Here is a 16,703-nt window from a genome sequence, read left to right as displayed (position 1 = left end):
TGCGCGGTTTAAAAGTATGCGGAGAAACCAGAACTTAGCAAGTGATCTTGGTTTCCAAAAAGAAAATTGGAAGTAACCAAGTATTTTTCCGAGATAATTAAGCTTCAATTTGTAAAAGAACGCCATACATTGCTTTGTATTTTAAAGCTTTTTACAAACATTGTTGATTAATTATCTTCGAAAAATGCGTGGTTACCCTCAATTTTCTTTTTTGGATTTCAATAACACTTGTTAAGATCTGCTTTTCCCGCATATTCAGTAAGCCGCGCAAAAATACCTTTGAATTAGTAGGCACCGTACTTAACATAATTGTTGCCAATCTTAATTGGATAGTCTCTTCCTAACTTAGATAATTTGAAGGTAGTTGTTAAAAATATATACTCCGTTTTAGTAACATTTAACCTTAACTTATTTGCAAAAAGCCAGTCCCTAACGCGAGTTAGGTCATTATTTACCTTGGCATATAGTTTAGCAGTGGATAGAGAGGATGCATATATCGTGGTGTCATCGGCATACATGTGTGCTTTGGTATGCAGAAGACATCCAGGGAGATCATTAATATGTATTAAAGTGCATTATTAAAAAGCATGGAGTTCTCCCAGAGTCTCTTGGTTAGGCGGGCCCTTGCTGATGCTGCCTTGTCGATCCGGGTGTTCAGCTCGGTGTACAGAGAGGCGTTGCTGGAGATGATGAAGCCAAGGTAGGTTAAATCCTCTGCAACCTCGAGGGTGTGGTCACCGAGTAGGATGCAAGGGGCTCTGCTGATATCTTGCCCCAGGATGTTTGTTTTCTTGAGAGTGATTGTGAGGCCGAACTCGTGATATGCGTATGCAAAGCACTGATTAGTCGTTGTAAGGCTTCCTCAGTGTGTGCAGTGAAGGCAGCATCATCCGCGAACAGCATCCCCGAAGCAGAACTTTGCGCACTCTGGTGTTCGTGCGCAGGCGAGCAAGGTTGAAAAGGCTCACGTCACTCCTTGCGTGGATGGTGCTTCCGTCTTCAGTCTGATCGAAAGCGTAGGGCAGCAGCAGAGATAAGAAGGTGCCGAATAGTATTGGAGCGAGAACACAGCCTTGTTTCACGCCACTTTGCTTCATGTAAGTAAATGCACTATTGAAGCTGCTCGCGTCAGCTCATGAATTAAAATAGGTGACCGCAAATTATGGACGTTACCACTGATTTCGCTATTTGTCTTCTATGCACACAGCTTTTAAACAAACGATTGTTTGATTACTTTAATCTGTCTCCCTAACTCTATGCACATGCGGACTCGATTGAGCAGGTGACAAACTTTGCGCCTGCGTAAATAAGGACCTTGTAACCCCCTTATTTTGCAACTTCATTCGTTTATATCTCCGTTTTCGGACAGCAATCGTTTTTCTTCTTTTCATAGCAAGTTAAATCAAAGATTTTCAAAACATTCTATATCTGAAAAAAGAGAGATATATTTACAAAAACTGTCGTTTCTTTAAGACTGGTCTATTGATTTTTGTTAAATGTTACACCATGTCAGAGATTGTTTCTTCTTATGGGGTAACGCTGTATGGGAAGATTTCGTTGTCCCATTTTTTTTTTCAAAAAAAGACAACAGATGTTGATTTTAAAGCTCAAAGAAATGTCTTTTCCATGGTATCAAGAAATAACCACTTGCTGAATATGCTACATTAACAATATGAAGAAAGATACCAACAACCACTTAATGCAAAAATCTAATGTACGTATTTGCTACGGTAGCAAATACCTATTTTATGTAGCAAATACCTACTGTCACGTCGCAAATACCTACCCACCGTATTTGGTACGGTAGCAAATACTCATTTCCGTATTTGCTACCGTAACAAATACTCATTCAAGTAGCAAATACCTACCAGTCAGTATTTGTTACCGTAGCAAATACCTAACTTTGGTAGCAAGTACTGACGTAAATCTAACTCTCTCTCTCTCTCTCTCTCTCTCTCTCTCTCTCTCTCTCTCTCTCTCTCTCTCTCTCTCTCTCTCTCTCTCTCTCTCTCTCTCTCTCTCTCTCTCTCTCTCTATATATATATATATATATATATATATATATATATATATATATATCGAATGAAAATGTGCAAAATAAGACAACCGACAATGCGATACTGGCTTACATTAAAGATGTGTTTTACGCGAAGTATGTGAACGCTAATCTTTAAATTTCAATGGTTTAAAGCTGAAGCATCAACGCATTTCCCACCTATTCTTTACAAAAAGGTGTCGAAGCTGAGAGCAATAAATAAGGAATTGCAGGATGGTGAAAAGCAGGAAGTGGAGGTAAATATGTATCGCGTATCTAATTATGAAATAATGCGTAAATTTTCAGTTGACTTGTTAAATGAATATGTAACTTTGCTTCTTACATTTTACAACTGATTGAGCCATACAAAACGGGAATTTTTCAATGCCAGGGAGTTCATGTTGGCAGTACGTGGTTTTTTGGAGAAAGACATACGCTTATGCAGCCTATTCTTTAAACTTAGCAGGTATCATGAATATTGACTGACCAGGCAGGACAGCCTGACTCAAGGGGGGAGGCATCTATCGCTTGTTCGGCTAGATTCTAGAATACCCGTTCACTTTTCGGGGTTTGTCAAAGTTCTGCCACCAAACTTCGAACGTCCTTAAAGAGTTCATTTAATGCAGCCTATTTTAAAGGCAGAGCTAATTTATATCGAATCATGAACGTCAAAACTTACGTCTGTCCTCTTTTTGTATTGCGTAGGTCTCCAAAATGAAGACCAAAAATAAGGAATTGGAAGAAGAGGTAAGGAATAGCGAGTCAGTGTAAAATGGTGGCTTCTATTTGTGGTTACGTAAAAATAGCGCCTGAAATAGTTGAGGTAGTTCATTCAAAGTATAGACGAGAGCACTAAATAGGACAGATGCGCAAGCCTTAAAGTTGGAGCTTTGAATTGTTCATTGCAACTTGCGAAAACGTTTTCAACCCAAATTCGACGCAACGAAGAATTGGGTTGAAAGAAAAGGAAATCACCGCCTTTGTACCGGACAAATTGCTGGGAAGAAGGCCAGTCTAGATCAACTAAAACTTTTATAACCGTGGTGATCTACATCTTGAGTTAGACCGGGTATGCTACAAAAACTTGACCTAATTACAAAACAAAATTGGTTGACTTTGGCTTTTTTCTTGCTTCTTAACTGCTGATATCGAGCAAGTCCTCGAAACAAAGAGAAAAGGTATAATACAACCATTTGCCGTGAAAAGCAATGCTGAATCCTTGTAATGATCTTTAAAGACGGGGGCTTTTGTTCATGTCGAAAACACCGTGATTTGTCAATGCAATACTAACTTATATGAAAGGTGTTTTTTTCGCGAGGTATGTAAACACCTGTCATTACATTTCAAAAGCTGAAGCGTATATTCTTTACAAAAAGGTGTCGAGGCTGAGAGCAATAAATAAGAAATTGCAGGATGGTGAAAAGCAGGACGTGGAGGTAAAAATGTATCGAGCCACTAATTATGAAATAGTGCGTAAATATTCAGTTGACTTCTTAACTGAATATGTAATTGCTTCTTACATTCTACAACTGATTCTTGGTTTGCATCCTTGTAATGAGACGGCCATGTTGGTGTACAAAACAATAGAAAATGGCCCCACAAGTTTTGCATAATAATAGAGTCCAATTCCCAAAAGACATTTCACTGCATTGATCTGTACACCAACATGGATGCCGTGACGTCAGATGAAAACGCTCTATTCTTGGTTTTCATTCACGAGATGACACGGCCATGTTGGTGTACAAAACAATAGAAAATGGCCCCACAAGTTTTGAATAATAATAGAGTCCAATTCCCAAAAGACATTTCACTGCATTGATCTGTACACCAACATGGATGCCGTGACGTCAGATGAAAACGCTCTATTCTTGGTTTGCATCCACGTGATGAGACGGCCATGTTGGTGTACAAAACAATAGAAAATGGCCCCACAAGTTTTGCATATTAATAGAGTCCAATTCCCAAAAGACATTTCACTGCATTGATCTGTACACCAACATGGATGCCGTGACGTCAGATGAAAACGCTCTATTCTTGGTTTTCATTCACGAGATGACACGGCCATGTTGGTGTACAAAACAATAGAAAATGGCCCCACAAGTTTTGCATAATAATAGAGTCCAATTCCCAAAAGACATTTCACTGCATTGATCTGTACACCAACATGGATGCCGTGACGTCAGATGAAAACGCTCTATTCTTGGTTTGCATCCACGTGATGAGACGGCCATGTTGGTGTACAAAACAATAGAAAATGGCCCCACAAGTTTTGCATATTAATAGAGTCCAATTCCCAAAAGACATTTCACTGCATTGATCTGTACACCAACATGGATGCCGTGACGTCAGATGAAAACGCTCTATTCTTGGTTTTCATTCACGAGATGACACGGCCATGTTGGTGTACAAAACAATAGAAAATGGCCCCACAAGTTTTGAATAATAATAGAGTCCAATTCCCAAAAGACATTTCACTGCATTGTTCTGTACACCAACATGGATGCCGTGACGTCAGATGAAAACGCTCTATTCTTGGTTTTCATTCACGTGATGAGACGGCCATGTTGGTGTACAAAACAATAGAAAATGGCCCCACAAGTTTTGAATAATAATAGAGTCAAATTCTCAAAAGACATTTCACTCCATTGTTTTGTACACAAACATGGTCGCCGTGACGTCAGATGCAAACCACCAATTGAGCCACAAAATGCGGGAACTTTTCAATGGCAGTGACTTCGTGTTGGCAGTACGTGGATATTCGGAGAAAGTCTTGTGCTTATACAGCCTATCTTTCAAACTTAGCAAGTATCATGAATATTGACTAACCAGGAAGGACAGCTAGACTCAAGCGCGGGGCATCTTTCGGTTGTTCTGCTAGATTCTAGAATACCCGTTCGTCAAAGTTCTGTCACCAAACCTCGAACGTCCTTAAAGTCTTCATTTAATGCAGCCTATTTTAAAGGACGATATATTCTATATGGAATCATGAACGTCAAAACGTATGTCTGTCTTTTCTTTATATTTCGTAGGTCTCCAAATTTAAGGAATTAGAGGAGGAGGTAAGGGACAGCGAGTCCGAGTAAAGTACTAGCTTCTATTTGTGGTTACGCAAAAATAGCGCCTAAAATAGTTGAGGCAGTTCATTCAAAGAGTAGCGGAGAGCACTAAATAGGACGGAAGCGCAAGTTTTAAATTGGTCATTGCAACTTTGCGAAAACGATTTTAACCTAAATTCGACGCAACGCGAGGAATTGGGTTGAAAGACTCAAGCGCGAGGCATTTTTCGGCTGTTCTGCTAGATTCTAGAATACCCGTTCATCAAAGCTCTACCACCAACATTCGAACGTCCTTAAAGTATTCATTTCATACAGCTTATTTTAAAGGTAGAGTTAATTTATATGGAATCACGAACTTTTACGTCTGTCTTCCTTTTGTATTGCGTAGGTCTCCAAAATGAAGCACAACAATAAGGAATTGGAAGAGGAGGTAAGGGACAGCGAGTCAGAGTAAAATAGTAGCTTCTATTTGTGGTTACGTAAAAATAGCGCCTGAAATAGTTGAGGCAGTTCATTCAAAGTGCAGCCGAGAGCACTAAAAGGGACAGAAGCGCACGTTTTAAAGTTGGAGCTTTAGATTGTTCATTGCAACCTTGCGAAAACGTTTTCAACCCAAATCCGACGCAACGAGGAATTGGGTTGAAAGAAAAGGAAATCACCTGGCTTATACCAGACAAGTTACTCGGAATTTCGAAGCAGGCCAGTCTAGATCAAGTAAAACTTGGTGACCTACATCGTGACTTAAAATGGGTGTGCTACAACATGACCTACTTACAAAAGAAACTTATTTGACTTTGGCTAATTCCTTGCCTGGTAACTACTGATATGGAGCAAATCCTCGAAAGAAAGAGGAAAGTTACCTGAATAAAACACAGTTTCATGCCATTATGACATGTAGGACACTCTAATCTCCTGAGAGACACTCTTTTTATGTCGGAAACCAGGAGCTTATCAAGGGGCACCTGTATCTAGATTAATTCCTCGAGTCAACCCTTTTCCTCGTAAATTTATTTTTAGGAACAGGTTTTTCCCGCGAAAAGTATCGTATTCCGATGACGCTGAGCTAGCTTTGTTTTGATTAGCTTTTACAACAGTGGGCGTGCTTAATCTCCCAAGGGAAGCGTTCTATTAATAAGAATACTCGGGAAAGGCAAGTATGGGAAATAGAAGCTCCCCTTGACGAGTTCCCGCGTAAAGACATTTGTCAAGGCGTTATACAAAGCTAACATTAAGGGGTTTTTTCGCGAAGCACGTGAGCGCCATATTTTTTGCATTTAAATGGTTTAAAATTTAGCGTAAAGGCTTTTCCCACCTATTCTTTACAACAAAGGTGTCGAGGCTGCGAGCAAGAAATAAGGGACTGTGCAATAATTATCAGGAGGGGGGCCCTAAAACCAGATGGGGGGGCCTTAAGTTAAAATAATGGAAAGGAGGGGGGGGGGGGGCTCTACATTAGATTTCTCAAGTAAGTTGAGAGGGGGGTCTTAATTAAATTTCACAAATTCGATAACGAATAAATAAACATTTTCCAAATAGACAGATGCCACGCCTTTGACTATCCATAATGTCTAAATATTGCATCAACATAAACACATGCTTTAACTTATTTAGAATGTCAACATATGATAGATTGAAACAATCGCTCATGCACAGAAGTCACAAACCACGTTGTGAGCTTTGCCAATAAAACATTTGGCATTTAAGAGGTCCCGCAGACATGCCAGGTCTGTTCTTGATTTAAACAGCGAGAGGGTTTCTAGGTCTACAGTTTCTAGCTGAGGATTGCCACATACTTCTGTTTCATAGTTGTCATCAATGGGTTCACCTCCCAAAGATCGAAAAATTATACAGGTTCGGGTACTACGGCTTTCTGAGGCAGCAATCCTCTTCTTCTCCCTTTTTTTCTTCTGTTCCTTCTTTTTTCTTGGTTTGGATGCTTTAGATTTGGCACCAATAGGAAATGTCGCTTTATATTTAGCCATCACCCTATCCAGGTCTTCTACAAGATGCAGAACGTTTAAACCGACTTGAGACTTTATTGAATGACGTTGTTCAGCATTAAAATTGTGTAAACAGCTGAGGCCAGTCTTCAGTGTTTTTCTAACTTGGTTACGACAGCATTAAGCTTGTCCTGGATATCATTTGCCTCTTGTTTGCAACGTCTGATGTTGCTGTCATCATGGGGAGCTGGCTTATAATCCTCTCGGAGAAACCTTCCTGCACAAGCAGGGTTGTCGGATAAAAGATATTGGTATCTGTTCTCAAGTTTTTCAATATCTAAAGGTACGGGTTAGAAAGGGGGGGGGGGGGCACATCATAATTTTGAGAGAACGTGATGGGGAGGGGGGGTCACAGCTAATCTTGACGCTGCTGGAGGGGGGGACCTATCTAATTTTTCCTTTGGTGAAGCTCATTTTAGGACCCCCCCTTCCTGATAATTATTGCACAGTCCCTAACGAATTGCAGAATGGTGAAAAGCAGGAAATAGAGGCAAATGTGTATCGCGCTTCTAATTTTCTTGCCTTAACAGGACACTAGTTTCCTTATTTTGTTATTTGACCCTCTCTCTCTCTCTCTCTCTCTCTCTCTCTCTCTCTCTCTCTCTCTCTCTCTCTCTATATATATATATATATATATATATATATATATATATATATATTTAAATATATATAAATTTGCAAAATAAGACAACAGACAATGCGATACTGGCTTACATTAAAGATGTGTTTTACGCGAAGCATGTGAACGCTAGTCTTTAAATTTCAATGGTTTAAAGCTGAAGCATCAACGCATTTCCCACCTATTCTTTACAAAAAGGTGTCGAAGCTGAGAGCAATAAATAAGGAATTGCAGGATGGTGAAAAGCAGGAAGTGGAGGTAAATATGTATCGCGCCACTAATTATGAAATAATGCGTAAATGTTCAGTTGACTTGTTAAATGAATATGTAATTGCTTCTTACATTTTACAACTGATTGAGCCATACAAAACGGTAATTTTTCAATGCCAGGGAGTTCATGTTGGCAGTACGTGGTTTTTTGGAGAAAGACATACGCTTATGCAGCCTATTCTTTAAACTTAGCAGGTATCATGAATATTGACTGACCAGGCAGGACAGCCTGACTCAAGGGGCGAGGCATCTATCGCTTGTTCGGCTAGATTCTAGAATACCCGTTCACTTTTCGGGGTTTGTCAAAGTTCTGCCACCAAACTTCGAACGTCCTTAGAGAGTTCATTTAATGCAGCCTATTTTAAAGGCAGAGCTAATTTATATCGAATCATGAACGTCAAAACTTACGTCTGTCCTCTTTTTGTATTGCGTAGGTCTCCAAAATGAAGACCAAGAATAAGGAATTGGAAGAAGAGGTAAGGAATAGCGAGTCAGTGTAAAATGGTGGCTTCTATTTGTGGTTACGTAAAAATAGCGCCTGAAATAGTTGAGGCAGTTCATTCAAAGTGTAGACGAGAGCACTAAATAGGACAGATGCGCAAGCCTTAAAGTTGGAGCTTTGAATTGTTCATTGCAACCTTGCGAAAACGTTTTCAACCCAAATTCGACGCAACGAAGAATTGGGTTAAAAGAAAAGGAAATCACCGCCCTTGTACCGGACAAATTACTTGGAAGAAGGCCAGTCTAGATCAACTAAAACTTTTATAACCGTGGTGATCTACATCTTGAGTTAGACCGGGTATGCTACAAAAACTTGACCTAATTACAAAACAAAATTGGTTGACTTTGGCTTTTTTCTTGCCTCTTAACTGCTGATATCGAGCAAGTCCTCGAAACAAAGAGAAAAGGTAAAATACAACCATTTGCCGTGAAAAGCAATGCTGAATCCTTGTAATGATCTTTAAAGACGGGGGCTTTTGTTCATGTCGAAAACACCGTGATTTGTCAATGCAATACTAACTTATATGAAAGGTGTTTTTTTCGTGAGGTATGTGAACACCTGTCATTACATTTCAAAAGCTGAAGCGTATATTCTTTACAAAAAGGTGTCGAAGCTGAGAGCAATAAATAAGAAATTGCAGGATGGCGAAAAGCAGGACGTGGAGGTAAAAATGTATCGAGCCACTAATTATGAAATAGTGCGTAAATATTCAGTTGACTTTTTAACTGAATATGTAATTGCTTCTTACATTCTACAACTGATTCTTGGTTTGCATCCACGTGATGAGACGGCCATGTTGGTGTACAGAACAATAGAAAATGGCCCCACAAGTTTTGCATATTAATAGAGTCCAATTCCCAAAAGGCATTTCTCTGCATTGTTCTGTACACCAACATGGATGCCGTGACGTCAGATGAAAACGCTCTATTCTTGGTTTGCATCCACGTGATGAGACGGCCATGTTGGTGTACAAAACAATAGAAAATGGCCCCACAAGTTTTGCATATTAATAGAGTCCAATTCCCAAAAGGCATTTCACTGCATTGTTCTGTACACCAACATGGATGCCGTGACGTCAGATGAAAACGCTCTATTCTTGGTTTTCATTCACGAGATGACACGGCCATGTTGGTGTACAAAACAATAAAAAATGGCCCCACAAGTTTTGCATAATAATAGAATCAAATTCCCAAAAGACATTTCACTTTATTGTTTTGTACACAAACATGGTCGCCGTGACGTCAGATGCAAACCACCAATTGAGCCACAAAATGCGGGAACTTTTCAATGCCAGTGAGTTTTTGTTGGCAGTCCGTGGATATTCGGAGAAAGTCTTGTGCTTATGCAGCCTATCTTTCAAACTTAGCAAGTATCATGAATATTGACTAACCAGGCAAGACAGCTAGACTCAAGCGCGGGGCATCTTTCGGTTGTTCTGCTAGATTCTAGAATACCCGTTCGTCAAAGTTCTGTCACCAAACCTCGAACGTCCTTAAAGTCGTCATTTAATGCAGCCTATTTTAAAGGACGACATATTCTATATGGAATCATGAACGTCAAAACGTATGTCTGTCTTTTCTTTATATTTCGTAGGTCTCCAAATTTAAGGAATTAGAGGAGGAGGTAAGGGACAGCGAGTCCGAGTAAAGTACTAGCTTCTATTTGTGGTTACGCAAAAATAGCGCCTAAAATAGTTGAGGCAGTTCATTCAAAGAGTAGCCGAGAGCACTAAATAGGACGGAAGCGCAAGTTTTAAATTGGTCATTGCAACCTTGCGAAAACGTTTTTAACCTAAATTCGACGCAACGCGAGGAATTGGGTTGAAAGACTCAAGCGCGAGGCATTTTTCGGCTGTTCTGCTAGATTCTAGAATACCCGTTCATCAAAGCTCTACCACCAACCTTCAAACGTCCTTAAAGTATTCATTTCATACAGCTTATTTTAAAGCTAGAGTTGATTTATATGGAATCACGAACTTTTACGTCTGTCTTCTTTTTGTATTGCGTAGGTCTCCAAAATGAAGCACAACAATAAGGAATTGGAAGAAGAGGTAAGGAATAGCGAGTCAGTGTAAAATGGTGGCTTCTATTTGTGGTTACGTAAAAATAGCGCCTGAAATAGTTGAGGCAGTTCATTCAAAGTGTAGACGAGAGCACTAAATAGGACAGATGCGCAAGCCTTAAAGTTGGAGCTTTGAATTGTTCATTGCAACTTGCGAAAACGTTTTCAACCCAAATTCGACGCAACGAAGAATTGGGTTGAAAGGAAAGGAAATCACCGCCCTTGTACCGGACAAATTACTGGGAAGAAGGCCAGTCTAGATCAACTAAAACTTTTATAACCGTGGTGATCTACATCTTGAGTTAGACCGGGTATGCTACAAAAACTTGACCTAATTACAAAACAAAATTGGTTGACTTTGGCTTTTTTCTTGCCTCTTAACTGCTGATATCGAGCAAGTCCTCGAAACAAAGAGAAAAGGTAAAATACAACCATTTGCCGTGAAAAGCAATGCTGAATCCTTGTAATGATCTTTAAAGACGGGGGCTTTTGTTCATGTCGAAAACACCGTGATTTGTCAATGCAATACTAACTTATATGAAAGGTGTTTTTTTCGTGAGGTATGTGAACACCTGTCATTACATTTCAAAAGCTGAAGCGTATATTCTTTACAAAAAGGTGTCGAAGCTGAGAGCAATAAATAAGAAATTGCAGGATGGTGAAAAGCAGGACGTGGAGGTAAAAATGTATCGAGCCACTAATTATGAAATAGTGCGTAAATATTCAGTTGACTTTTTAACTGAATATGTAATTGCTTCTTACATTCTACAACTGATTCTTGGTTTGCATCCACGTGATGAGACGGCCATGTTGGTGTACAAAACAATAGAAAATGGCCCCACAAGTTTTGCATAATAATAGAGTCCAATTCCGAAAAGACATTTCACTGCATTGATCTGTACACCAACATGGATGCCGTGACGTCAGATGAAAACGCTCTATTCTTGGTTTTCATTCACGAGATGACACGGCCATGTTGGTGTACAAAACAATAGAAAATGGCCCCACAAGTTTTGCATAATAATAGAATCAAATTCCCAAAAGACATTTCTTTTTATTGTTTTTTACACAAACATGGTCGCCGTGACGTCAGATGCAAACCACCAATTGAGCCACAAAATGCGGGAACTTTTCAATGGCAGTGACTTCGTGTTGGCAGTACGTGGATATTCGGAGAAAGTCTTGTGCTTATGCAGCCTATCTTTCAAACTTAGCAAGTATCATGAATATTGACTAACCAGGCAGGACAGCTAGACTCAAGCGCGGGGCATCTTTCGGTTGTTCTGCTAGATTCTAGAATACCCGTTCGTCAAAGTTCTGTCACCAAACCTCGAACGTCCTTAAAGTCGTCATTTAATGCAGCCTATTTTAAAGGACGATATATTCTATATGGAATCATGAACGTCAAAACGTATGTCTGTCTTTTCTTTATATTTCGTAGGTCTCCAAATTTAGGGAATTAGAGGAGGAGGTAAGGGACAGCGAGTCCGAGTAAAGTACTAGCTTTTATTTGTAATTACGCAAAAATAGCGCCTGAAATAGTTGAGGCAGTTCATTCAACGAGAAGCCGAGAGCACTAAATAGGACGGAAGCGCAGCTTTAAAGTTGGAGGTTTAAATTGGTCATTGCAACCTTGCGAAAACGTTTTCAACCCAAATTCAACGCAAGTCGAGGAATTGGGTTGAATGACTCAAGTGCTAGGCATCTTTCAGCTGTTCTCCTAGATTCTAGAATACCCGTTCGTCAAAGTTCTACCACCAACCTTGGAAAGTCCTTAAAGTGTTCATTTAGTACAGTTTATTTTAAAGGTAGAGCTAATTTATATCGAATCAGGAACGTGAAAACCTATGTCCGTCTTGTTTTTGTATTGCTTAGGTCTCCAAAATGAAGAACAAGAATAAGGAATTGGAGGAGGAGGTAAGGAACAGCGAGTCAGAGTAAAATAGTAGCTTCTATTTGTGGTTACGTAAAAATAGCGCCTGAAATAGTTGAGGCAGTTCATTCAAAGTGCAGCAGAGCACTGAAAAGGACAAATGCGCACGTTTTAAAGTTGGAGCTTTAGATTGTTCATTGCAACCTTGCGGAAACGTTTTCAACCCAAATTCGACGCAACGAGGAATTGGGTTGAAAAAAAGGAAATCACCGCCCTTGTACCGGACAATTTACTCGGAATTTTGAAGATGGCCAGTTTAGATCAACTAAAACTTTTTTAACCGTGGTGATCTACATCTTGAGTTAGAACGGGTATGCTACAAAATTAACTTGACCTAATTACAAAACAAAATTGGTTGACTTTCGCTTATTTCTTGCCTGTTAACTGCTGATATCGAGCAAGTCCTCGAAAGAAAGAGAAAAAATATAATAAAACCATTTGCCGTAAAAAGCAATGCTTTATAATTTTATGATCTTTAAAGACGCTTTTGTTTATGTCGAAAACACCGTGATTTGTCAATGTAATACTAGTTAATATGGAAGGTATTTTTTGCGCGAGGCATGTGAACGCCTGTGTACATTTCAAAAGCTGAAGCGTAAACGCATTTCCCACCTATTCTTTACAAAAAGGTGTCGAAGCTGAGAGCAATAAATAAGAAATTGCAGGATAGTGAAAAGCAGGAAGTGGAGGTAAATATGTATCGCGCCACTAATTATGAAATAATGCGTAAATGTTCAGTTGACTTTTTAACTGAATATGTAATTCCTTCTTACATTTTACAACTGATTCTTGGTTTGCATCCACGTGATGAGACGGTTACGTTGGTGTACAAAACAATAAAAAATGGCCCTACAAGTTTTGCATAATAATAGAGTCAAATTCCCAAAAGACATTTTACTGCATTGTTCTGTACACCAACATGGCCGCCGTGACGCCAGAGCAACAAAAAGCGGGAACTTTTTAATGCCAGTGAGTTAATGTTGGCAGTACATGGATTTTTGGAGAAAGTCTTGTGCTTATGCAGCCTATTTTTCAAACTTAGCAAGTATTATGAATATTGACTAACCAGGCAGGACAGCTAGACTCAAGCGCGAGGCCTCTTTTGGTTGTTCTGCTCGAATTTAGAATACCCGCGCGTTCGTCAAAGTTCTGCCACCAAACTTCAAACGTCCTTAAAGTGTTCATTTAATGCAGCCTATTTTAAAGGACGACTTATTTTATATGGAATCATGAACGTCAAAACGTATGTCTGTCTTCTCTTTATATTTCGTAGGTCTCCAAGATTAAGGAATTAGAGGAGAAGGTAAGGGACAGCGAGTCCGAGTAAAGTACTATCTTCTATTTGTGGTTACGCAAAAATGGCGCCTGAAATAGTTGAGGCAGTTCATTCAAAGAGTAGCCGAGAGCACTAAATAGGACGGAAGCGCAAGCTTTAAATTGGTCATTGCAACCTTGCGAAAACGTTTTTAACCTAAATTCGACGCAACGCGAGGAATTGGGTTGAAAGACTCAAGCGCGAGGCATCTTTCGGTTGTTCTGCTAGATTCTAGAATACCCGTTCGTCAAAGTTGTACCACCAACCTTCGAACGTCCTTAAAGTGTTCATTTAAAACAGCTTATTTTAAAGGTAGAGCTAATTTATATGGAATCACGAACGTAAATACGTCTGTCTTGTTTTTGTATTGCGTAGGTCTCCAAAATGAAGAACAACAATAAGGAATTGGAGGAGGAGGTAAGGGACAGCGAGTCAGAGTAAAATACCAGCTTCTATTTGTGGTTACGTAAAAATAGCGCCTGAAATAGTTGAGGCAGTTCATTCAAAGTGCAGCCGAGAGCACTAAAAAGGAGAGAAGCGCATGTTTTAAGTTTGGAGCTTTAAATTGTTCATTGCAACCCTGCGAAAACGTTTTCAACCCAAATTCGACGCAACGAGGAATTGGGTTGAAAGAAAAGGAAATCACCTGGCTTATACCAGACAAGTTACTCGGAATTTCGAGGCAGGCCAGTCTAGATCAAGTAAAACTTTTATAACCGCGGTGACCTACATCTTGACTTTAAATGGGTGTACTACAACATGACCTAATTACAAAAGAAACTTATTTGACTTTGGCTAATTTCTTGCCTGGTAACTACTGATATGGAGCAAATCCTCGAAAGAAAGAGGAAAACACAGTTTCATGCCATTATGAAATGTAGGACACTCTAATCTCCTGAGAGACACTCTTTTTATGTCGAAAACCAGGAGCTCATCAAGGGGAACCTGTATCTAGATTAATTCCTCGAGTCAACCCTTTCCCGAGTAAATTTATTTTTAGGAAAATGTTTTTCCCGCAAAAAGTATTGTATTTCCGATGACGCTGAAGCCGCTTTACACGTTGAAACCTTTAGCTGAAACTTGTGTGCAACGGCGTTGCGAATGATGTTTCAGGAGGCGTTGCACCGTGTAACATGGTCGGTTTCGTGAAACTTTTTGAACTTCCGTTGCGAGACATGTTTCACGAAAAGTAGAACCGCTTTCTACTGGGGTTTCTACTTCTGCAACGGTCGCAACGATTGCAGTGGTGACAAAAACAAGAGTTTCACCGTGTAACACCACTTTGTGAAACTGGTCTCCCTCGCTCTTGTCACGCTACGCTGTTTAAGCCAATCAGAAATCGGCTAAGGCCATGTAAACAGCATTTCGAGACCAGTTTCAACGTTTCCGAACGATTTTCGACCTTTTATGTTACACGGTGCAACGCCTGCTGACACTCTTTTTGCAGGGCCGTTGCACATGAGTTTCAGCTAAAAGTTTCAACGTGTAACAGCGGCTTGAGCTAGCTTTGTTTTGATTAGCTTTTACAACAGTGGCGTGCTTAAACTCCCAAGGCAAGCGTTCCATTAATAAGTATACTCGGGAAAGGCAAGTATGGGAGATAGAAGCTCCCCTTGACGAGTTCCTGAGTAAAGACATTTGTCAAGGCGTTATACAAAGCTAACATTAGAGGTTTTTTTTTTCGCGAAGCACGTGAGCGCCATATTTTTTGCATTTAAATGGTTTAAAACTTAGCGTAAAGGCTTTTCCCACCTATTCTTTACAACAAAGGTGACGAGGCTAAGAGCAAGAAATAACGAATTGCAGTATGACAGGAGCCCATGAGTAGGAGCCTCCATATGCACTATATCCTTGAGCCAACCTTTGCCCGTATCTTTCTATTTTTAGAACGCCACGAGTTGTTCGGCAATGCACACACTGTTTAAAATGGCCAATCAGAATAAAGTCATTGTCTAACGAAGACAAAACTAACAAAAACAATGTACACAAATTGTGCGAATTGATGTAAATTGATGTAAATGTGAGTCTCCTGCTGAAGGGTTGGTTCTAAAAATAGAAAGATAAGGGCAAAGCTTGTATGGGGGAGGCAAGCTCCTACTCATGGGCTCCTGAGGATGGTGAAAAGCAGGAAATAGAGGTAAATGTGTATCGCGCTTCTAATTTTCTTGCCTTAACGGGACACCAGTTTCCTGTGCTATTTGACCCAAAAAAACTGTTTCTCAGTTAATTCATTAGACAAGTATATATATTTCCAGATTTCTACATTCAAGCAATGATCCACCTAAAGAACCAATTTTTATTTGAATCATTCTTTTCTCAGGATCTGGAGCATAAACTTTCGAAGGAAACCGATGAGGAAGCTCGAGAGCGTCGCATCAGCGAAAAATTACAAAAGTACATCCGTGACCTTAAAACATACGTAACTTCAAGCTTAGAGGTACCAGAGGTAAAACAAGATCAGTTGAAAACCCCAGTCAAATTAGATATCTTAAAAACACTCAGCGAGCATTTAGGCGATCTTTACATCGGTACACGAGACATGGTATCGGAAACTTGTAAATGCAGCGAAGATCTTAAGCGGGAATTCTACGATTTCGGTTACCACGGGCTTCGAGCGGACCACAATGAATTGATTCACAGAGTTAAAGATTTGGACGATACAGTTCAAGGGATGAGCGAAGAAGAGCAGGAAGAGTTACAAAAGCTTAAAGAGTTTCAGATGAATCGAGAAAGCCTGATAAAGGAATTGGAGGAAAAATGGCGTGCTCTCTTCTCTCCGGTAGGTTATCAATATCGAGTTCATTAATGACTCATTAAGTCAATTACCAATCACCGGTTATACCGCGAAACATCTCATGCTTTCACGTGTTTCTCGGTGCCTTTATTCCCCTACCATGCACAAAGCACTCGTC

The 16,703-nt window shown here is 39.9% G+C and overlaps 1 protein-coding gene across 9 annotated transcripts in view; it reads left to right on the top strand.

Moving 5' to 3' along the window:
* The window catches only part of LOC138022239 (uncharacterized), a 30,413-nt gene that overhangs the window by 11,580 nt on the left and 2,130 nt on the right, over nucleotides 1-16,703 (top strand). Inside the window, exons 7-23 of one of the 9 annotated variants that reach the window (XM_068869296.1) lie at nucleotides 2,233-2,292; nucleotides 2,741-2,782; nucleotides 3,412-3,471; nucleotides 5,065-5,094; nucleotides 5,480-5,521; nucleotides 7,909-7,968; nucleotides 8,415-8,456; nucleotides 9,087-9,146; nucleotides 10,076-10,105; nucleotides 10,491-10,532; nucleotides 11,162-11,221; nucleotides 11,985-12,014; nucleotides 12,419-12,460; nucleotides 13,106-13,165; nucleotides 13,750-13,779; nucleotides 14,167-14,208; nucleotides 16,112-16,570. In XM_068869296.1, coding sequence (XP_068725397.1) covers nucleotides 2,233-2,292; nucleotides 2,741-2,782; nucleotides 3,412-3,471; nucleotides 5,065-5,094; nucleotides 5,480-5,521; nucleotides 7,909-7,968; nucleotides 8,415-8,456; nucleotides 9,087-9,146; nucleotides 10,076-10,105; nucleotides 10,491-10,532; nucleotides 11,162-11,221; nucleotides 11,985-12,014; nucleotides 12,419-12,460; nucleotides 13,106-13,165; nucleotides 13,750-13,779; nucleotides 14,167-14,208; nucleotides 16,112-16,570 — 1,191 coding nt within the window. The remainder of the gene's footprint in view (nucleotides 1-2,232; nucleotides 2,293-2,740; nucleotides 2,783-3,411; nucleotides 3,472-5,064; nucleotides 5,095-5,479; nucleotides 5,522-7,908; nucleotides 7,969-8,414; nucleotides 8,457-9,086; nucleotides 9,147-10,075; nucleotides 10,106-10,490; nucleotides 10,533-11,161; nucleotides 11,222-11,984; nucleotides 12,015-12,418; nucleotides 12,461-13,105; nucleotides 13,166-13,749; nucleotides 13,780-14,166; nucleotides 14,209-16,111; nucleotides 16,571-16,703) is intronic. The other 8 variants (XM_068869299.1, XM_068869298.1, XM_068869297.1 and 5 more) reach the window with 8 other exon arrangements.

Source organism: Montipora capricornis, chromosome 10 (assembly GCF_036669925.1).
Source record: "Montipora capricornis isolate CH-2021 chromosome 10, ASM3666992v2, whole genome shotgun sequence".
Lineage (NCBI taxonomy): Eukaryota > Metazoa > Cnidaria > Anthozoa > Scleractinia > Acroporidae > Montipora > Montipora capricornis.
The sequence above is the reverse complement of the archived record's forward strand: the minus strand, read 5'-3'. Positions and strand labels throughout refer to the sequence as shown.